Here is a 22860-nt window from a genome sequence, read left to right as displayed (position 1 = left end):
GCATGAGAAACTTTGTTCTGTGTAAATTAGTGTGTATGGAGGTCTTGGTGCCAGCAACTGGAGTGTGACCTTGGGTAAGAGGGCCAGTATGTCTGTGGTGTTCATGTCTGCTGGTGGATCCAAAGGACAGCTTCTGAGTGTCTAAGGCAAGCTACTCCAGAGATTGATACTGTATATATTTATGCATATACTTCCCACTAAATGACCTTCTGATCAACCAGAGTGAGGAACAGGATGATGGCTTTAGCACTCTTTTGTTTGCATCTGAGTGCTGACTGTGCCTGCCTGTGTTGAGCTGTGTGGTTTGCTTGTGTGTGTGTGTTCACTTGGAATACATTCTGAGCCTTCCTGCTGGTTGACTTTGGACACATGGAACTATGGAATCATTTCTACTGGGCTACAAGATTTGGTACCCCTTAACAATAAGTGCCGCAGCTCTTCGAGGAATCTTAGCTATTTAGGTCATATTCAGCCTGGCCTTCAAGCTTAGCCAGAGGGGAACTTGGTCACAGGGATAAGTCCTCTACATGGCACTTCTGGTCTTCATGTCCCCGTCTGCATTTTTGTGGTCACTAGGATCATTTGATCTGACAAGGACATCAGCAAGCTGGGACTTTCCTGTACCTCACCATTTGGGAGATCCTGTCGGTTAAGTTGTCTCAAGAATTCCACATTTTTCATCAGCTGGGATCCTTCCTAGTAGCACTCATTCCAAGTTGGACATGATGACTAAGGCACTACATCTAAGTCGGGGGTGGAAGGAGAACTTTTTCCTTCCAGGAACCACATGTTCCAGACCCCAACCCCCAGAAATGACTTGTTAGTGGGTAGAGGGCACCCTCCAGAGGTTGTAGCATGAGGCATGTTATCTCCTTTTGGTCATGTGCAAGGCCTATCAGAGAGTTTTCTGTAGCTTGGTGATTAAGGTGTATTTCCATGTGCTGGGTGAGGAACAAAGGGGTGGAAGTGTGTGCACTCAGTCTTCTGGGATAGTAGTGGAGGAATGGTCAAGGGGGAGCAAGTCAGACATCCTGAAAGTCCACACCTGGCTTTGTTTTCTGAGGTTAAATGGGGATAGAACTGAATGAAAATTGTAGAAGCAATTGCAGTGAGACCCTGAAGGAGGACTAAGCAAAATGAAAGGATATGTGAGAGGCCCCACCAGAGGACCTGATCCATTTCGTCTGAGTACAAGTTGTAGAATGCTACATAATTAAAGTCTGAACTGGGTCGCATCATTTAAGTGCATCTTCTTAGTTTGGACCAAGCAGATCTTAACTAAAAAGAGCATGACCAGAAGCCCATCTTTAAAGCTCTTAAGAAATCAATGGCATCTGCTACCCACCTGTATATTCATCCTTCCCTTGGGTCTAATATTGGTGTTGAATCTGTGCAGTTCACTGCACTACTGAAGAAGTGTTAGACACAAGTGGATCCTCTTAGCACACACTGGTCCACCTAGAGTTCATTGAGGAACAGCTTTTCCACACTAGCATGAGAAGACTCAAGGCTCCTGCTGACTAGGTTGCATGCAATGATTTAAAGACATGTGCAATGCCCCCAAGGAGACCACCCAGCCTTGCCCCTACTGGTGTGGAATGTTTTTTACCACTCATTAAGACTTGGAAGATAGGTCATTCTCATGTGGCTAATTAGGGAGCTTTTCCAGTTTTGTTCATTTGTTCATTTTTATTAGCAAGCAAGATGGTAAACAGGAGGATTTTAATGAGGTCTCAAGACAATGACATTTCTTTCTGCCTTTTGTACGAGCTTTTGCCTTTTGTTTCTAGTAAAGACAATACATTCTGATGTTGCAAATTCAGTGAATCAAGGTGCTTTCATGGGAGATGGAGTATTTACCTCTGGTGAGAATCTTCTGAGCTCAGAAATCTAGTCAATTTTTCACTCACCTCAAACTCCACTTCTCTAGACTGTACCTCCACAGTTTGGCTATAAAGGTAATCTATGATAGAGGGCAGAAAGTGTTAGTGAAGCAAATGTGAACAAAATGTCCACTGATCTAGTTGTAAAATATAAACTAGTTGCATGACCAATATGCATTGCCACGTGTGCATGCCTTGCTTCATCAAATGATCAGAAGTGAACTCACTACCTGCCATACCAATCATACGAGCACCTCCATCTGATTGCTGAACCTCACACCCATGTCAAAAGTACTCTAGGGAGAGAGAGAGCTGGCAGGGAACGGGCTTTTTGTGTGGAGAAGTTGGGCAGGTTGCTCTGATCATCTGCATCTGTCACACAAAGCACAAGCAAATTGCCTTCCTTTATCTACATTGAGACCTTCGACTTGACACAGGAGTTGCAGAGAGTGATTTTGTCATGCCCAACATCTCTCTGTTTTGGCGCTGGATAGTGTAGACAGTGTGTTTTGGGGTGGAAGTTTTCTCAGGAAGACATGGGTATCTACTGTGAACTTTCTTGTGCCTAGGCCACCTTTAGTTTTTAGACTCTCTTGAGCACCACTGGGAGAAAAACTGATCCTTCTAAAACATGGTTTGCCCGACTTGTACAGTAACAATTGTAGGAGGTGAACTAAGGCCTGAGATTGCCCTTTTCTCTCCACTGATGATCAGTGGAGCGAAGGTGAGTAGCTCAGGTGAAGAAATTGATCTCCCTGCTCTGGAGGTCAGGATGATCAATTCCCTTTTAATTATAATTATATCTGAAAAATTCTCAATTATCTCAGAGAAGCCAAATCCTGGAAAACAGTTTTTGCTCATTTATAACATGAAAGGGAGGTTTATGAGGCTGATTCCTTGCTGATGTCTTCACTGAGATGGTAAAGCTACCTGTAGTGTATCAACGGCATTAATCTCAGTTCTTTCCTTCACCCAAGCAAAAAAAGGAGAACTTTCCATGGGTGATCCATCATCTAGAACAAATTACTACCTCTGCATCACCAACAATATCTGTCCCTACTAATCTGAGTAAGGGCACCAGATTAATTGCCTGATGCACAGCTCAGATATTTATTTAGATTGTTATGACTCAGACCTTAACTGTGATAGATGCTCTGACATCTAAAATGAGGTCGAATGAATTAAACCTTAATATTTCTGTATTTAGACCAGTTGCTCACCTAAAAGGAAGAGCTGGGTATGAGGTTTGAAAGCACCTTTGGCTGCAGTGAATATGAGATGGCAGAATTTAAGATCCCGAGAATAGTTAAGTAAGACAAATAGTATCATCAGAACCATGACAGCAGACTTCAACTGGTTCAGGGACCTACTTGTCAGGAGATGGGCTACCCAGGAGGAATATAGATACATTGTTTTTATTACATCCCTGAGCCCAGGGCAGAATCTACATCAGGGAATTATCAGCCACAGAGAAGAAAGATTAAGATAGTGAGCACAAAACCAAATTGGGCCTATGCAAGTCCAGGGAAGCAGATGAGATGTAAGGTCCATTTTCTACCTTATTTAAAAACTAGTCCTATATTTGGATAGGTCTAAAGCATCTTCTCAAATGTTACCTATGAAAACTAAACCTCTCACCATCCAACGCCAACTCCATTTGCAGTCTGGATTCCCTGTAAATAAGTAAATGGTGAAACAGAGAGGAGTGTCACAATAGTGAAAGGGCGTTCACCACTCCACCTGATTCTGCCATACTCCTAGGGCACACTGCAAAAAAGAATTAGGTGCTCGGAAGGCATACTGTGTGTGACCTGTGTTTAGCACTGATCTCAAGGTGAGTTTATGACAAACCTTTTTCCACTGGAGTCTCTGATGTATCAAGTGTGACTGCTGCTGGCCACAGTAAGAGCTAGGGACCCTCTCAGATACCTTCATCTTCCTTCCTACGTCCATTTTCTCCCCATATGCATAGAGGTCACTGCATCATACCCCTGAATCTTCCTGGCAGGGACACCTGGATGTGTGGGATACTCAGTGACATCTCAAACCAAAGGAGGCATCAGCAGGCATGTGAGCAGCTGTGCTGAGCCAAGGATTTCCACTAAATAAAAGTGACATCAGGGTCAAGGTCTGAATGATTTTCTCACTGGAAATGTGCATGGCTAAAGGAAGACAGTTCCCACTCCAGGATCTCACAGTCAGAAAAAATGGTACCACACTTGTCTCAAGACCAAGGTCACATTTCAATCCGGATTGTTTTATTCACTTCCTCAACAAAGAGAAGTTCAGTACTTGGTTTCAGTTCCCACATACAGTAGCCCAACCATTCCATTGCCTCTAAGGAAAAAGCAAGTCAGAGGAAGATATTACCTTCTCTTCTCAACCGAGCATGTGTTTCCCTGAAGACCTCTTTTATCTCTGCGTCTTGTCATTGCACAGCCTAGGTGAAAGCCAGACACTTGCAAAAATATTCCTGGGATGAAGCACATGCCTTCCTATGTTCTCTTCATCAGTCTGCAGGAGAAACAGATATGACCCCTGAAATCCACACCTAGTTGGAGCTGTCAGTGCAGGCAGAAACTCGCCTGAGAACCCTCCCCAGTGCCCCCTTGACCTCGCTGTTCCTCAGACTGTAGATGAGTGGGTTGATGAGAGGTGTGAGGACCATGTAAAAAAAGGAGAACATTTTGTTGAGCTGTCTCAGTGGCACTGTTCTGGGCAGGGTGTAGACAATGATGAGGGCCCCATAGAAAGCAATGATCATAGTGAGGCGAGAGGAGCAGGTTTAAAAGGCCTTGTGCCTCCCCATGCTGGATGGGATCCTCAGGATAGCATCTATGATGTAGACATAGGATGCCAGAGTGAACATAAGTGGGAAAACTACATCAGGGAAAGATAATATGATACCAAGACTTCTGATCATCCCAGTGTCACTGCAGGAGAGTTCTAGCAATGGAGCTTCTTTACAGAAGAAATGATCAATTGCACTGTAGTCACAGAACCTTTGACGAGATATGACAGATGTGATTCCTGTAGAAATTAGCAGTCCAACAATCCATGATCCAGCCACTATTTGGAGACATATCTTCCAGTTCATGAGGCTTGCATAAAGCAGGGGTTGACATATGGCCAGGTACTGATCATAGGACATGGCAGCCAGCATGTAACGCTCAGAAGTTGCAAAAGTGCCAAAGAAGAAAAACTCTGCCATACATCCCGGCACAGAGATGGTCTCGTCTTCAGTCAGGAAGCTGGCTAGCAGCCTGGGCAGGATAGTGAAGCTATAGCAGGTCTCTGGGCTAGACAGATTCACCAGGAAGAAGTGTATGGATGTGTGGAGATGTGGATCTGTGACCACCAGTACAATGATGAGGATGTTCCCTACTATGGTCACTGTATATATAGTGAGACAAAGGAGAAAGAGAGGTGTCTGGAGCTCACGGGCATCCCCCAGTTCCAGGAAGAGGAACTCCATCAACAATGTCTGGTTGTCCCATTCCCCTCTCTCCATGCTGTGCTGTAGATCTGTCTTTTTCCAACTTGCCAGGCAGAAGAGCAGCAATATAGAGCTCGTGTTGTTTCACAAAGGAATAGTGGAGGCAGTTTCTTCTAGAGAAAACATGGACGTTCACACACAGCTGAGAATCTCCATATTCTCAAAAAAAGGAAAACGGAGAGGAGAGGAGAGGAGAGGAGAGGAGAGGACATCTGAATCAATGAGGCAATGAGAAGAAGCAAGATTGTTCTAGAGAAGATCATGAAGAACATATGCTTCATATCTTTTCCCCTTCAGCTGTGTCTAGGCTGTCTCCCTGCAGCAGTACAGCACCTATACCTCCATACTGCAATGTGTCCTCAGAGCTCTCTACTCTGATAGGGAAAGGGACGCCAAGTGGGAGCTGAGATGGGGCAGGACCGGTATCTAGTATTTGATGGAGATAAACACCCAGTAGGCATTTGTGTATATGCACAGGGAAAACCCATGCTGAGAAACAAAGTCCTCTGCCCAATCCTCCTCCTTGCATTTCTGCAAAATTGAGGAGGGACACACTGACGTGCTTATGGTTTCCCATCTGAGGACTTCAGAGATTTTACAGTGAATTGGAGACAACCATGGCAGGCACTGACACACGACAGCTGCCGGGAAGGACTATTACCTCACAGTGGGCAATCACACCAGCTCCATGACAGCCATCTCCTGGGCTAGGAAAAGCTGTTCTGTGAAGTATTTCTGTGGACAGAGAGCCAAAAGTCAGTGCTGTACCTGGAGAACAGCGTAGAGTCTACTGTCAGAAAGCTGAAGATGGGAGGCTGAACTCTGAGACAAATGTGTGATGAGAGAGATAAAACTAAGTTGAATTTCTCTGTGAGAGAGGAAATGACATGCGCAGGCAGACACCTGCTCAGACCCTTCCTGCAGCTCAGCTGAGATATGGGAGTGCCCCCAAGCTGGCTCCTGCATGCAGCTCTAACTGAGCAGCAGCCTCACTGCCAGAGAGCTCAGCAATGCCAAGGACACAGAGACAGTATCTGGAAGAAGGAATGAGCTCAGGAAGGAAGACACCCAGGAAAGACAAGACAGAGGCACAGGTCTTGTGTAACTGACACCAAGCAAACTCCCATGAGCTAGGTAACACCACCAAATTTGGCTGTGCAAATGCAGCACCTACCTGTAACCCTCAGCATGAAACACTTCTCTGATGGTACCTGTGAAAAAGCGATGACTTCTGTAAACACTGCAGCAAAGACAAGGGAGATCCCAGGCAGATCTCCCCATGCAGAAGACTATTTTGGAAGTAACTCCCTCAGAATTAGGCATCTGTGGCTCATGACAGTCATCTTCCCCAGGTCTACCAATGCTCAGTGGGTAGAATAAGAAACAAGCGGAAGGCATTTTCTCCATGGTGACCTGCAAGGTAGGATGGCATAAGTCAGCTTTAGAATCATAGAATCATTTTGGTTGGAAGAGACTCTCAAGATCATCAAGTCCAACCATTAACCTAACTCAAGCACTAAACATGTCCATAAGAACCCCATCTATATGTCTTTCAGACACCTGCAGGGTTGGTGACTCCACCACTTCCCTGTGCAGCCTGTTCGAGTGCTTGACAACCCTTTCCATGGAGAAACTTTTCCTAATAACCCATCTAAACCTCCCCTGATGCAACTTGAGGCCATTTCCTCTCATCCTATCACTTGCTACTTGGGAGAAAAGACCAACACTCTCCCTGCTACAACCTCCTTTCAGCTAGTTGCACAGAGCGAGATGATCTCCCTTCAACCTCCTTTTCTCCAGGCTAAATAGCCACAGCTCCCTCAGCCACCCCCCTAAGACTTGTTCTTTAAACTCTTCATCAGCTTCACTGTATTTCTCTGAACTTTCTCCACCACCTCAAGGTCTTTCTTGTAGTGAAGGGCCCAAAACTGACTCCAGGATTCAAGGTGCAACCTCACCAGTGCCAAGTACAGGGAGATGATCACTTCCCTAGTCCTGTTGGACACACTGTTCTTGATGCATGCCAGGATGCTGTTGGCCTTTTTGGCTACCTGGGCATGCTGACACACCTGGCACTCTGGCCACCTGGACACACTTTGAGGGTGCCAGGCTCTCTTCTCAGAGGAGAGAGGCCACCCAAACCTCACTTTGATGCTTAGGGTCTAGACCTGTCAGGGCTGAAGTAAGCTGAGCTGCTTATATGTCCCCATAGTTTTGAATCATCTTTTCAAAATGAGAAGTCCATAGTGCCTTGAATGGTTCATCTCTCTGCTGGCTGGCAAATTCAAATGAACTTTTGTGCCCTGACTCCTCAGGGTGGGTGAGATGAATCTCAAAGAAAGGGTGAGATTCTGCTGGGAGTCACACTCTGAACTGTGAGTATGAACATGGAGATGCCAACATCTGGACTGCACATGTGTGGTCCTCATCTGCTCAGTAGCGGCTGAAACAGGGAGTCTCTCACCTGTGCACTAAATCATTTCCACTAAATAGTGGGTCTCTTTCACCTCCCACAGCCACTCCAAGAGGGGCAGACTTGCTTCCAACCCTTGTGTCATAAGTCTCTGACCAATATGGATGCCTCAAACAGCCCATGGGTAACATAATTACTTCCAGTGTCCTGTGTTCAGGAAATCCCACCACAGAATGGCATGTAGATGCTTAGCTGAAGGGTGCTGACTTTCCATCTGGATCCAGACCTATGGATTTGGGCCTATGTCTCCAGTTCACTTGAGAGGGCCCAGGGTATTCCACTGACATTCCACTGCTGGGGCAAGTCAACCTGCCTCTCCTAGGGGTCCTTGATCCTCACTGAGAGCCCTAAGCAGGGCCTTGAATATCCCAGTTTATGTCAGAAGCCTACTGATTGAATTGATGTGGAACTGTCTGCAGCCGTCAGTGTCCTGCACTCATCTATGCCTCAGGTCCCTTAGACATTTGAGGTCCTGCTTTTGGTTGCTCTCTGGGACTGAAGAGGGATCTAACAGTCAAACAGGTAGAATTCACCCACAAATGAAATATCATCCCAACCAGGAAATTAAGCAGTTACAGACAGCACAGAGCAGGTGTGATCCAGCCTCAGTGGGCTTTCTAAAGAATTTGCGCAACTACTATCAAGAACAGCAGAGCTGACAATGGTGGACAGTGCCACATCCTTGAGCAGAGAGACATGGGTCCAGCTGCAGACCTCATGTGCATGTGCCTGGAGCCCTGTCCACGGTGATTCAGATGACTTCCTGGCAGTCTGGAGCGAGAGTAGGAGCCAGCTTGGAGAAAGTAAGTGCTAAATGTGGGACTGAGAAAAAATACAGCAGTGCAGATTCCAGCACTACATATGGATGCTCAGCTAGAGGATGCTGTCTCTTCAAGTGGACTCCATCCATGTGTTTGAGTCTGTTTAACCTCCCCCCCTCACACCCTGCACCCTCTTCACCCCTGTGAGCTGTTCTACTCATTGTAATAACTCTTCTTCACTGCTGGAGAATCACCAGCGTGGCAGGAAGTGGAGCCTCTGTTCATGCACTCCTGGGAAATTCCTATTTCTGTGGACTAATTTTTTCCTCTGTGCACAGTGGTTTTGGCCATTTCTCTTTGGTGAAGTAAACAGCTGGCCCTGGAGGGCAGCTGCGGTGGAAGGTTACAAAAGCAGCCATAGTGACCAAAAGTAGTAATTAGTTGGATTTTCTTTTCTGAAGGAGCAAACATGTGGTTGTTTGCAGTGAGGTCTTCTGAGGTGACACACAAAGCTCAGTTTTTGTGCAAAGGTGGGAGTGGGTTAGGTCAGAAGGAAAGACAAGAGAAAGAGAATCAGAGGGAGGCAAAGACAATGGGACACCTGCAGAAAAGAGATGATCTGTGATTGTGGGAAAATGAAAGGTGAATGAATACTTTCATTTGCACACAAAACCAAGGTAGGAAAATTGTGGTCCCACTGTATGCATGCCCAGTAAAAACCCCAAAACTGCTTGAGAGAGTCCAGTGCAGAGCCATGAAGATGATTAAGGGAGTGGAGCATCTCCCTTATGAGGAAAGGCTGAGGGAGCTGGATCTCTTTAGCTTGGAGAAGAGGAGATTGAGGGGTGACTTCATTAATATTTATAAATATGTAAAGGGTGGATGTCACGAGAATGGAGCCAGGCTCTTCTCTGTGACAACCAATGATAGGACAAGGAGCAATGGGTACAAACTAGAACACAGCAGGTTCCACTTAAATATGAGAAGAAACTTCTTCACAGTGAGGGCAACAGAACACTGGAACAGTCTGCCCAGGGAGGTTGTGGAGCCCCCTTCTCTGGAGACATTCAAAACCCACCTGAACACATTCCTGTGTAACCTCATCTGGGTGTTCCTGCTCCGGTGGAGGGATTGGACTAGATGATCTTTCGAGGTCTCTTCCGATCCCTAGCATTCTGTGATTCTATGATTCTATTATGCTAGAATGCATTTTTCTGTCCCTGGTACATCTCATACTAGTCCCTTTATGTTCTTAACCTCCTGGGTGGCCTGTAAAGCAAATGTGAGAACTTAAAATTGCTTGATATTTTGTAGGAAGACTTTTCCAAGGGTGAATAGTCACTAGCAAGTTCAGTCAGAAGACATGTGCTTAGCCTATGTGTTCACACCTTTTGTGTTTCTCTGACCACAGTTGGGGCTGGAGCTGGAAAAACATTGTAGCTGTAGGGATGTCCAGGACCATCTTCCACATGGATATAGGCAAGCTTTCTTGTGTTACCTCCTGCCATGTATGGCTCATCTTCCACAAGGACTGACACATTAAGAGCAGAGCAAATTTCTGGTCTCTTTTTCCTCCTGTCCAGATGCCAGGACAGGAACAGAAAGACTGGCCATCTGAAGATTCTCCCCCTAAGGCTTAACTCAGGAGATGTAATTTCCTATGGGGTCAGGAGCCTTTCGTCTTCTTGAGGTACTGTGGTTCTGTGGTTAATGACTTGCTTGTCCCTGAGAAGCAGAAATGTTCTGTGCTAGGCTCGAGTTGTGCTGGAGTAACTGGATGATCTCTGAAAGCATCAGGGGCCTGAGCTCTGCCTGTGGAGTTCCACACTAGGCAAGGAATTCAGACTTTCCATGGAACTATATCTGGGCCTGAATGTCTGTCCTCCTCTTGTTGTAGGGCACTGCTTGCTTGCCCCAGACTGAGTCTTCACTTTCTAGTTCTGCTTCTCTAAATATTGGATCATACACTTCAGAAAAGCATAGAGGATTGGAGGAATGGGGTCTATGAACATGAGACCTCACCCTTCCTTGTGAGACTTGAGCATTTGACAAGGCACTGTGTGTCCCAGCAATGCTTACTTTAACTACTAGGTCACACCTTTCCTCTAGACATGAACCCACAAGTCCAGCCCTTTGAACTGGAGCTCAACAGCCACCCCTCCCAACCAAAAACCCAGGAGTTCAAACTCCAGCCCCCTGGTGTTCTCTAGACTGTGGGATTCCAGGCTCTGCCCAGATGTGGGATCAAACAACAGAGCTGGATCCACAACAGGCAACTTCCTTCTTCTCCAGCTCTTGGGAATGTAGAGTTTCTTCAATTTGCAATTCTATAGAAAGCAATGTCTTATTCTGCTTTGGCACATCTTTGTCATGCCTAGAGAAAATGCCTGCCCTGACAAAAGCAGGGGTCCCAAGCAGGGGCAGCATAAATTCACTGTCTCCGTTGGCATCAGAGGGCCAAAATACCCCCACTGTTGTAGGTTATGGTAACCAGTTTATGCCAGATGAAGCTCTGATCCTGCTTTACTAGAGGAACAGGTGGCAGACGAGAATAAAGATTACCTTACAGATCTCTGACCAACATTTCCTGTTACTGAATGTCAGGCTCCTATACAATTCATTATGTACATGGTAATTTCAGGGTGCATTCATTTCTGAATTGTCTAACTGGCTACGTCCTTGCAAGGTGAATCATCCCCAGGGCTCACTGGGAAGAGCTAATAACACACACCCATGGCGCCTGTTTGCCATAATTCAAAACCTGTGTGAAGAACTCAGACTGTGTGGTTGGGAAGATGAGGGAAGGCTCTAAATGCCATCCTGTCGGTTCTCCCAGGATTAGCTGGCTTTGCTCCTATGCTGGTGCAGCCACCCATGCTCCAAGGTGTGGGCCTTTGTGCTGGCTGGGGAGAGAGATCTGATGCCGGTCATCTGGCTGGGCCAGCACTGGCCTGCTCTTCTGCCCTTGCTAGCAGAGAAAACAGGTGGGAAACAGGAGTTCTAGGGCCAGCTCCCAGCTCCTCTGGGCACTGTTAGCAAGTTACTGAATGCCCATTGTTACAAAGTGCAAAGAGGCACTGGGCAGCCCTCCCTGGCTGCTCCAAAATAAGGGTTTGTTTTGGCAATGGGTTTATTATAAACTAAAAGAAAGAAAGAAACTGCATTGGATTTGAAGCTGCCAGATCAGCTCCAGGTGTTCAGCCAGACAATAACTATCTGCATGTAAAAAAATTTCCTGGTTTTGGCTGGAATAGAGTTAATTTTCTTTCTAGTAGCTGGTATAGTGCTGTGTTTTGGATTTAGAATGAGAATAATGTTGATAATATGCTGATGTTTTAGTTGTTGCTAAGTAGTCAAGGACTTTTCAGCTTCTCATGCCTTGCCAGGTACACAAGAAGGTGGAATGAGGACAGCTGACCCAAACTAGCCAAAAAGATATTCAATACCATATGATGTCATGCTCAGTATATATTTTGGGGGAAGAAGAAGGAAGGTGAGACGTTTGGAGTCATGGTGTTTATCTTCCCAAGTAACTGTTACACATGATGGAGCCTTGCTTTCCTGGAGATGGCTGAACACCTGCCTGCGATGGGAAACAGTAAATGAATTCCTTGTTTTGCTTTGTTTGCATGTGTTGTTTTTGCTTTGCTTATTAAACTGTGTTTATCTCAACCAATGAGTTTTCTCACTTTTGCTCTTCAGATCCTCTCCCTCGTCCCACCAGAGCCAGAGTGAGCAAGCAGCTGTGTGGTGCTTAGTTGCCATCTGGGGTTAAACCACAATGGGAAAAAAAATAGGACATGTAGAACAACTCCTCTTGGCAAAGACTCAAGTGTTCCTCATGTTTGCGAAAAATAAGCAAACGAATGAATACATGAAACCTTGCAGCTCCCCTGTGATTGTAAACTCCTTAGAGAAAGACGTGGCAGTTTGGAGCTGGCCAAAGTGCCTACGCAGGAAGCCATGCTGCAGCAGTGAGTTGTAAGTCTAGGACAAGCCTGACTTCCCACAAGTTGCAAATGCTGTGGTGAGGAAATAGAAATAAAGCTCAGCTGATGAGGTTTATTCCAGCATTAATTACTGACAAATACACTCCCTATAGAATGCAAAATATTGCTAATTAGCAGATGGAAATTTTTTATCAGCATGTCATTTCACACCTAACATAGTTACACCCCACCCTCAGCAGGTTTTCCTTTCTCACCCCTTCAGCTTTGTTTGTGAAGGGCTGGAAGGTGTATTGGCTCAGAGCACGGGTTTAGTCCCCCTGCTGCAGGGATCCTCAAACAAGGCTTTGAGTGGATGTGTGTGAGCATACCCAGCAAACGTCCTGCAAACTGTTTAGGAACTCACATTTCTCAGGTAGATGACATCCTCTAATGTCTTCTGTGGTTGAAATGTATAATTTGGAAAACTTCTGACCACCCTTGAGACATATAGACAACATCCCATCCTCTCTTCCTGCAATCCAACTCACTCCCTTCGCTCTCCCCACTATACAGGAAAATGTGCCATCCTTAAAGATCATTTTCTGTCAGAGCCACCTCACCATCACAACTTGATGTGGAGCAAGAGGAACACCTTTCCCCAAGAGTCTGTGGGGATGTTGCCCTCTAAGTGCCTCCTGCAGGCCCCAAGGTCCTCACATCTACAGGACACGTTCTATGTCTGTGAGGACAGTTCTTGGGAGAGACAAAGCAAGGCAGGGCCTCATGGACACTTGCTCTGGAGAAACCTTCCTTACCTTCAAGGGAAAGGTCCTGAAAGGGGCCTGTTCAACATGTTCCACTGTACCTTTCCTCGAGGAATGGTGAAGAGTTACCATGTACCACTCTTTACTAGCAGCTTCAGGAGGGGAGACACCTACTGCAGTAGCAGCTGGGCAAGCTGGAGAGGCCACAGTCTCCATGGCATGCTGGAATGGTAGGGACAAGGTTTTCAAGGAAGGAGTGTGTTAATACTGGCAGAATATGTGGACCAAGTACCAGAAAGCTCCCATGTAAGCAGGTGATATTGGCCTGGGTCCAGCTACTTGCACCTGTGCAATCCTCAGCTGGACACCCAAGGGCTTCTTTGTGACAGAACACATTACACCCTTCTTTCTTCCTCCATCCCTTTCTCCCTCTGGTGATTGCAACCTCCCCTGAGCCACCTGAGCACCTGGATGCCCAAGCAAACAGGGTATATCACAGAATCACAGAATCACAGAAAGTTAGGGATTGGAAGGGACCTCAAAAGATCATCTAGTCCAATCCCCCTGCCAGAGCAGGAACACCTAGATGAGGTTACACAGGAAGGCGTCCAGGTGGGTTTTGAATGTCTCCAGAGAAGAAGACTCCACAGCCTCCCTGGGCCGCCTGTTCCAGTGTTCCGTCACCCTCATTGAGAAGAATTTTCTTCTCAAATTTAAGTGGAACCTCTTGTGTTCCAGCATGAACCCATTACCCCTTGTCTTACTGCTGGTTGTCACCGAGAAGACCCTGGCTCCATTCTCGTGACACCCACCCTTTATATATTTATAAACATTGATGAGGTCACCCCTCAGTCTCCTCTTCTCCAAGCTAAAGAGACCCAGCTCCCTCAGCCTTTCCTCATAAGGGAGATGCTCCACTCCCTTAATCATCTTTGTTGCCCTGCGCTGGACTCCCTCCAGCAGTTCCCTGTCCTTCTTGAACTGAGGGGCCCAGAACTGGACACAATATTCCAGATGAGGTCTCACCAGGGCAGAGTAGAGGGGAAGGAGAACCTCTCTCGACCTACTAACCACCCCCCTTCTAATACACCCCAGGATGCCATTGGCCTTCTTGGCCACAAGGGCACAGTGCTGGCTCATGGTCATCCTGCTGTCCACCAGGACCCCCAGGTCCCTTTCCCCTACACTGCTCTCTAAGAGGTCATTCCCCAACCTATACTGGAACCTGGGGTTGTTTCTGCCCAGATGTAAGACTCTACATTTTCCCTTGTTATATTTCATTAAATTTTTCCCTGCCCAACTCTCCAGCCTGTCCAGGTCTCGCTGGATGGCAGCACATCCTTCTGGCGTGTCAGCCACTCCTCCCAGCTTGGTGTCATCAGAAAACTTGCTGATAGTACACTCAATTCCCTCATCCAAGTCGTTGATGAATACATTGAATAAAATTGGTCCCAGTACTGACCCTTGAGGGACTCCACTAGATACAGGACTCCAACCAGACTCTGCCCCATTGACCACGACTCTCTGGCTTCTTTCCTTCAGCCAGTTTGCAGTCCACCTCACTACCCGATCGTCCAGTCCACACTTCTTCAGTTTAGCCGTGAGGATGCTGTGGGAGACGGTGTCAAATGCTTTACTGAAGTCAAGGTAGAAACAATCGAGGAGAAAGAATTCCTATTATGCAAATGTAGAGAGACAAAGCATTGAGGCACCCCGTCCATGCTCTCAAAACTCCTGCTGAATGGGAAAAGAGCCCCCTTCTGCCTGAGAAAGGTAGCAATGATTAATCACTCCTGACAGCTTAATGTGCCTGTGGATCTCCTGATACCCAGATTGTAGTCTGAGTAGGATGGTACAGAACTATATAATCTGAAAAGTTCTGGACATAGATAAATGGTGGAAAGCACCACAAATTGCCTCATCCTAAGTGTGGCCAGAGTGGAAATTTACTGACAAAAGGTAATGATCAATAAATGGTGATCCTAAAGTGAGACCCTTTGAGCTCTCCTGGATTGCATGGGCTGTGATCAGAACCTCCCTCTGATGGAAAGCCACCAGAGCTGACTTCATGAAAACTCAGTAATCATCTGCTGATGATTCTGCAAGGATCTAAAGACCTAACTGAGCAAAGTCTGCTAGCGAAGATAGATTTTTCAAGATTCAGCAAGTGCTCCTTAAGAAATTCACACTAAAAATAATTTCTAAACTCAAGAGGGAAATTTTAGCAATACCTACACATATATTATGCATACATTAAATGTATATTCACATATCCATGGTTTAATGTGTGTTAGTGTGTGAGCGTGTGTGATTTATAACCCTGTATGTGTGGGTATTATCCCCAGATTTATGTATGTGTTTATGCATATATAATTCAATTTATCTCTTTTGTAAGTATAGTGTGACCCTGCCATCATCAAATCTTTAATTAAGTTGCTATATTGATTATAAAAAAAAAATGAATTAAGTTGCATCACTTTATTAATCACCTGTTCATTTGGAGCTATTGGAAAACATATATTAAACTGGTGATCTGCCTCAATAAATCTCAAATCACTGCTACACCAAAATAGTGCTATAAATCCATTCCGTGACACTCCCATCTTGCTCCCTCCCCACTTGCCAGACAGGCATTTGTTGCCACTTCCTCAGGTGAGTGGGCTGTGTTGCTGCGATTTGATTTGAGAATATCGACAGCCTATTTGGCCTCCTGCCCACTCTGGGAAGTCCCTGGGAGTCCTCAGTACACAGTATTGATGTGTCTGGAGCTTTATTCTACCTCAAGGTGCTCCAAATATTCCTTACTGGAATGGAATCCAGCATCTGCTTGCTTAAGTGCACAGTTAATTTGTGTTGATGCATGTGTGCTTGCTTGTGTGAATATTTGTGCATATGGATCTCTGTGAATGCATGCAGGTGCAGAAAATTGTGCATGTGTCCATGCAGATTTTCATGATCGTGTGTACTTGTGTGTCCTTGTATGTCACTCATAATGAGGGAGTATGCTACTCATGGCAGGGGCACTCTCCACTACTCTGACCATGAGCATCACAGAGGAGCAAGTTCTCCAGATGTGGAGGACCCTGAGTACAGGTGAACAGTGATGGCACTGACCTGGCGAAGAGCTGCCAAGTGCACAGGCACTGAGTCCTAAGCCCTCCTTTTCCTGCCTCTCCATATTTCACACTCTGCCACAGCAGATTTCAAGACCCAACAAGGACATTTTCATATCGGTATGGAATCTTAGTTTAATTCAACATAAAAATAATTGGAGTCTTGCAGTTCTACCAGCAAACAACTTTTGCTCTTCATCTAAGGTTGGATATATCTCGTCTCCCCAGTGCTAAGGTGTCTGAAGGAATGAGATTAACTCTACATACAGGGAGACAGACAGAGGAATCCCACCCATCATGTGCAGGCCATCCCTGAGCAAATGCTTCTGATGGATTGCTATTAATGTTTGCAAAGGGTTACAGTCCCCTTGTGACTAAGCCAATACAATCAGCTCATCAACCTGGTTCTGAGTCAGGCAGGGCCTGAGATGAAGGGATGGGGGAGTCCTTATGTTGCTGTGCTGAGAAAGGAAGGATGGCCCCTGTGGGTGTCACAGGGAGAGTCGGAGGAGTTGACAACTCCTTTGGTTTTCAGGCACCAAAATCTTGAAACCTCAGTCTGAGTATCCAGCAACTGCCCCTGGGGGAAAATGGACATCTGATTGAATGTCACACACCCCTAAGCCTGCTGCAATTCCCTGGGTGGATCAGGAAAACGTCCTCTTTACCTCAGGGGCTTCTGGCAGTGGAAGAAAGACCACTTTAGGAGGCGGTGAAATGCTATACCCTTTTGGGAAGGAACTCCTCTTTTGTGTTTCTCCTTGGGCTATTCCTCTTGGTGACTTGCTTCTCTTCTTCCAGGCAGGTTTTCCATATCTGTAGTTATTGCACAGTGATATTTGCTGGTGGGAAACAGAGGATACCACGGCAGTAGGGACCCCTCTTCCTTCCCTGTCTCCCAAGAACACCTCCTCCTATCATGTCCCCATGCACAGATCCAACTCTCCCCATGCCCCCTTCACCTCTGCAAGAGTCTCAGGCATTGGCTTTGGGCTGCAGGAAAGCACCTGGAGGGAGAATCCCGTCCTGCTCAATGCCATTCACAGGAAATCAGTGGATACTGTACCTAGCCCTTGAGATCTTAGAATGGGAAGCCTGCCATCTCTGGAGGCTATGACCACTCAGCTGTCACAGAACAGGGCTGGTGGTGTGGTGGTTTACTCTTGCTGGGTACTCTCCGGGTTGTCTGTTACATTATTCTCTGCTGAAGGAGCCATTTCAGTCTTTTCCCACATTTTCCTCTTTTGCTCCTGTCTCCTGGGCTGCGCTGGAGGAAGGGGAGAGTCCAGTTCCCAAGTGTCAGCACTCCTGCATCTTAGCAAATGGGACTGCAAGCACAGGGGCTGTTTTCCAGATAACATCCAGCAGGGATGATGAAGCAGTCATGGGCAAACCTGCACAGTCACAGCATCTTGCCCCTGTGAGATGTCTGAGTCAGACCACAGTTTCACTGAAGGTTTCACTTGGACCCCTTGTTTTTATCCCAATCTCACCTGTTGACATCACAAGCAAATGGAAGGAATTTCACAACCACATACACAGAGATGCATGTAAAACATGCTCATGTGCACATGCAAAGAGTTCACATATATATGTGGTTATTTAGACACACCTTTATGTATTAGCACAAGCATGCATACACAGATGTGTGTGCACATCTCACACATATATAGGTGAAAACACACACAATGTGCCTCCACAAACAAGAGCATGTACTCACAAGTGAGCATGTAGGCACTGAGTCTGGTTGGAATGGAATTAATTTCCCCTATAGCAGCCCTCATAGTGGTAAACTTCATATTTGTAGCTAGAGTGATGTTGATAAAACGGCAATGTTTTGGTTACTGCTGAGCAGTGCTTGCACAGCAGCAAAGTTGCCTCTCCAACCCACCTTCCCAAAGACCAGTAGTCTGGGGGTGGGCTAGAGGTTGGGAGGGGAGATAACCAGGACAGCAGACCCAGACTGGCCAAGAAGATATTTGATACAATATGACATCATGCTCAGCAACAAAATGCAAGATAAAGGTATGGGGCGGGGGGGGACGGGGCATTTATTGTTCAGGTGTTTGTCTTCCAGAGCAACCACTACATGTGCTCTCGTCCTGCTTTGCAGGAAGGGGCTGAAAATCCCCTGCTGATGGCAAGTAGTGAATAAATACTTTTGCTTTGTTTTGCTTCCACGTCTTACTTTGTTTTTCTTCATTAAAATGTCTTTATCTCAATCCATCAGTTTTTCAACTTACTATCTCCCTCTGCCACTGAGGAGAGGGAATGATAGAGCATCTTGGTGGACACCTGGCAACCAGACAAGGTCAACTCATCCCAGTCTTTTTGATGCTTTATGTGGGGCTCGAGACAACAACAGTTTTGAACTGAGCAGGCCCGTTGTGGTTTGATTGTGGGGTGACAATAAAACCATGGCAAATGTATTGTTAAACCTCTCTTCCCCTCTTTCCCCCTTCAGCCCCTCCCTCTCCCCCTTCCCACTAAGGACAGGCGATTGGGAGGGAAAGAAGGACAGAGAGAAGAGAGTTGGAAAAATTAAATATGTTTTACTAATGCTACCAATAAAAATAGAGAAAATAATACAAAATACACAAAACCAATCTTGAAAGTCCCAGCAACTGATCCAGCAGATGTATGGCTGGCACCCGAAGTCCTGGACTGGACTCTGCAGCCAACCGGAACTGGATTCAGTCTGTCACTAGGCCTCAGTTCGCAGGGACAACTCGCAGGGTCCTCTCCCAGTGTCAGCCATAAGCAAAAGGGACGAGATCCTCGTGATCCCCCACTTTTATATGAAGTATGATGTGAATGGGATGGAACACTTTAGTTGGTCAATTTTCAGTTCACCTCCTACTTGCACATCTCGCGAGATGCATCATTATCAATGACCTTGCATTCCATTGCTATGTCTACAAAAACATGTACCTAACTCAGGAAAACTGCAGTTAATAAGAAGGCTTTAACTGACAGGGAAATTCACTAAAAGAGAAACTTGTTTTTTAACAAAACCAGGACAGGGCCTTAGCTGTAGCAGTTACTGATTTACAGGCCTCTGTGCAGTGCAGGCAGTTTGCTCGCTGCACTGCTTATCCCTTTGTTTTGCTAAGGTTGGGAACATGTTAACAGAACCAAATGTTCTGTGCTTGGTCCTGGCATTGGGGCTCTTACAGTGTTGGGGGAGCTATCTAGTGGGGCGGATGAGGGAATTCACCTCCCTCTTCCCATCTGAGTTGTTTTGTTGTGCGAACTGCAAGGTCCTCATTCACCCTTGAGCTGTTTAATTAACAGCTGTACTCATTAACACTGTTGGCTTCATGTGGGGTTTGTGGAATACGGTGTCATGCTGGCATAAGTGGAGACAACTTTTGGGTAAAGTGATAGTGAAATATGCCCTGAGGTGGCTGGTTCCTCGGTGGCAGGGTGTATGGAAGAATTTAGGCAAGTTCCAAGGGCATTTATCACCTCTCATAGCCTAGAATTTTACACTTGAACAGGGTAGCATTCCTGGTAAATTGACATGCCACCAGATAAAAGGATGCCTTGCCTACCCCAGTGAAAACTAGCAGCTTTTAACAATATATTGAGGCTTGGCCTGTGTCTATCAAACAACGATTCAGTTCTTTCAGGGGCCAAAACACCTCTCAGAATGTCATATTTGATTCATACATGTCATGTTTATTGATACATCTAAGAACATGATGGCTGAGACAGAGACCCAAACTTCATCTGAGGACAACATGATTGAGAAAGGGTGCCAAATACTAACTACAGTAATCATCCCTTCCAACCCAATGAATAATGGTCTATGATTCTATCATCCTATGATTTTAGATTTGTGTTCTGTGGAAACATGTCCATTTGCATTCCTGATGGCATTTGGAGTAGACTCAAGGAACAGAATAGGCATCGTCTGACTGTGGAAGATTTTCCTGTCTACGCCAGGCACTGCAGGGGGACTATGGCTTGGTAGCCTTGTGCTCCCTGTCCTGTCCCACTTTTGTCCCACCCACCCCAACCCTTCAGCCTCCATGGACCACAGCCCCACCAAGCACCCCACTCCCACCACTCTTGTATTCCTGTTGCACCCTAACAGGGCCTAGGACTGAGTGAGATCCCATGTGATACCAGAGCAGAGCACTGTCCCAGAGCAGAGCTGGTGGCAGTGTAGGAAAGGAGGTGGCAGAGAAGAGGCACCGTGGCTGGAGCAGAGATCCAGGGCTGGTAGGAGGAAGCAGGTGTGGGCAACAGGGCAGAGGCATGTGGTTGTACCGGGGTGGTTGTCTGGTGGGGCTGACCGCAGTGCTCCTGAGTGTGCAGGGGGCAGAGGTGAGTGTCCAGGCTTGGAACTGCATGGGGCCAGGACTGGGATTTGGCATGGAGCGGCCCCACAGATCCCTCAGTATCCTGTAACCCCTGGCTTCTTCACAGACCTCTTTTCCAGGATTGTCCTTCAATCCATCCCTCCCTCCACACTCATCGCACCTTCCCTCAGCAAACTCATTGGTCTATTCTTCATCCAACTCTCCCTGTTTCTGTCCTTTCCTTTGTGTTTTTCTGTACGACACTGGAATCCTGCTCCTTTCCCTATCATCTCTGTATGTTCCTGGCTGCTTCTGTGGGATTTGTCCTGAGAAAGAGCAGGCAGGGCTTGGCAGAAGGCAGGTTTTGTCTCCTTGGCAGTGGCTTCAGGCAGAGCCCAGGTAAAGCAGGAGCTGTTGGCAGAGACCATCAGGGGCACCATCACCAGAATCAACTGCTGTTATGCTGACATACAGTCCATCAAATTCATCCATTCTCAGTTCTTAGACTGAGACTTTGCATTCATTATGAGCAGTCACAAAGAATCCAAAGCACTGTCGGACACGCCAGGGCGGCTGTCGGTGGCGGCAGACCGCCGGTCCAGCGCCCTGTGGCTCACCCGGCCCCGGCGCAGGGATGCGGCGGTGTATTACTGCGCCGTGGGAGACACGGGGAGAGGAGCCGGGACTGCGGCCGGACACGAACCGCCGCGGGTGGGGTTGGGCGGGTGTGGTGGGAGCGGGGGGACCTGCCAGGGGGCGCTGCCGCCCTGTCCGCCCCACCCATCCCCAGGGCGGTTCCCCCACCCGGGCGGCACTGGAATCGGCACCAGCATTGGCATTGGGCCAGTAAAACACTGCAGCCCTGTGAGGTCCCCCCACTTGAGCTGTAGATCCGCCCATCAGGCAGAATACCTCTCCTGCCACTTGCACCTTGTTGAGGGGGAATCCCAAACAACTCCTAACAAATAAAGTCTTAAAACAACTTTGGAACTGAAATCAAAACAAAATGGCAGAGCAAATCTAAATGACAGAAAAAAATGCAAGCAGGGGGGCAATCCAAAATCAGCCAGCACTCTGCCATCATTTAGTAAACTTCAGGTTTGATATGCCAGTTGGGGATATTATTACCATATGACCACGCAAGAATGATGACCCACAGTGTGTATGCATTCACTCAGAAGAGAAGCTTCTCATACTCACGGGTACCAAAAAGAAATAATCGCTTGCCTGGTGCGGGGGGGAAAGGGGCTCACTCAAGGATACATCAAGAGGAAATAATCACTCACCAGGGAGAAACTGAGGGCCCTCAATCCCAGGAAGTCTTCCTAGATGGTGTCCCACTCTCAGGGGAGGCGTCTATTCACAGACCCACTATTCCGAGAAGACCAACTCAAAGGAGTTCTTTGGTGTGGGCTCCATTTATTCCCTGGCTGGATCTGGCTGTGGTCATTACAAGCATGACCCAGAAGCTTCTCTGGGCTTGGGCACCTTGTTGGCTGAGGACCCTGTCTATTGATCTTGACTATCTTGTCCTTGCTGCCTTCCTGAGACAATTGCTGGGTATATACTTGCTTTGACTCAAGGTATAATGCCTCTTCTGCCTCAAAACCCCTCACTGTCCTGTCAGGTCTCTGCAGGGATCTGCTCTTGAAGAATCAGAGAAAATGGGAAAATTTTGTCTCTCATGTTTATCCGCATCTTTTCTCAAGGTGTCACCACTGTTGGAAAAGAGAGAGCAGAGAAGTAGCCTTTCCTGATTCCAAATCAGACAGCTTCTCCTGATTTCTTTTCCCAAGCCATCCACTTTTGTCCCTCTCTTCTCATCCACCTGTACCCAATGTTTCTTAAATGTGCTGCCACTCTCTGCTCTCCTGCAGTCTCAAATTTCTTCCTTTGCAAGACAAATACACTGGACTTCTCAAAACTGCCAAAGGGATTCGGAAGTTCTCATCTAACTAACATTATGAGAGTGTCACAATCTGTGTGTTGGCACATGTAATGCAGCATACTCTGGCCACTTGTTTCTCCCTGTGTGTCAACAGTTCTAGGGTTTCCTTTTCCCATCTGTCATTGTTTAACTCTGGCCAGCAACTAAGCACCACACAGTTGCTCGCTCACTCCCTCCATTCCATAG

The 22860-nt window shown here is 46.7% G+C and overlaps 1 protein-coding gene across 1 annotated transcript; it reads right to left on the bottom strand.

Moving 5' to 3' along the window:
• Positions 1 to 4434: 4434 nt before the first annotated feature.
• LOC135998293 (olfactory receptor 5F1-like) lies at positions 4435 to 5394 on the bottom strand. The gene is given in 1 exon segment (XM_065651449.1): positions 4435 to 5394. A coding segment is annotated over 1 exon segment (960 nt).
• Between the last annotated feature and the right edge of the window lie 17466 nt (positions 5395 to 22860).

The sequence above is a fragment of the Caloenas nicobarica genome, chromosome 24 (assembly GCF_036013445.1).
Source record: "Caloenas nicobarica isolate bCalNic1 chromosome 24, bCalNic1.hap1, whole genome shotgun sequence".
Lineage (NCBI taxonomy): Eukaryota > Metazoa > Chordata > Aves > Columbiformes > Columbidae > Caloenas > Caloenas nicobarica.
This window is presented reverse-complemented; position numbering and strand designations above follow the sequence as displayed.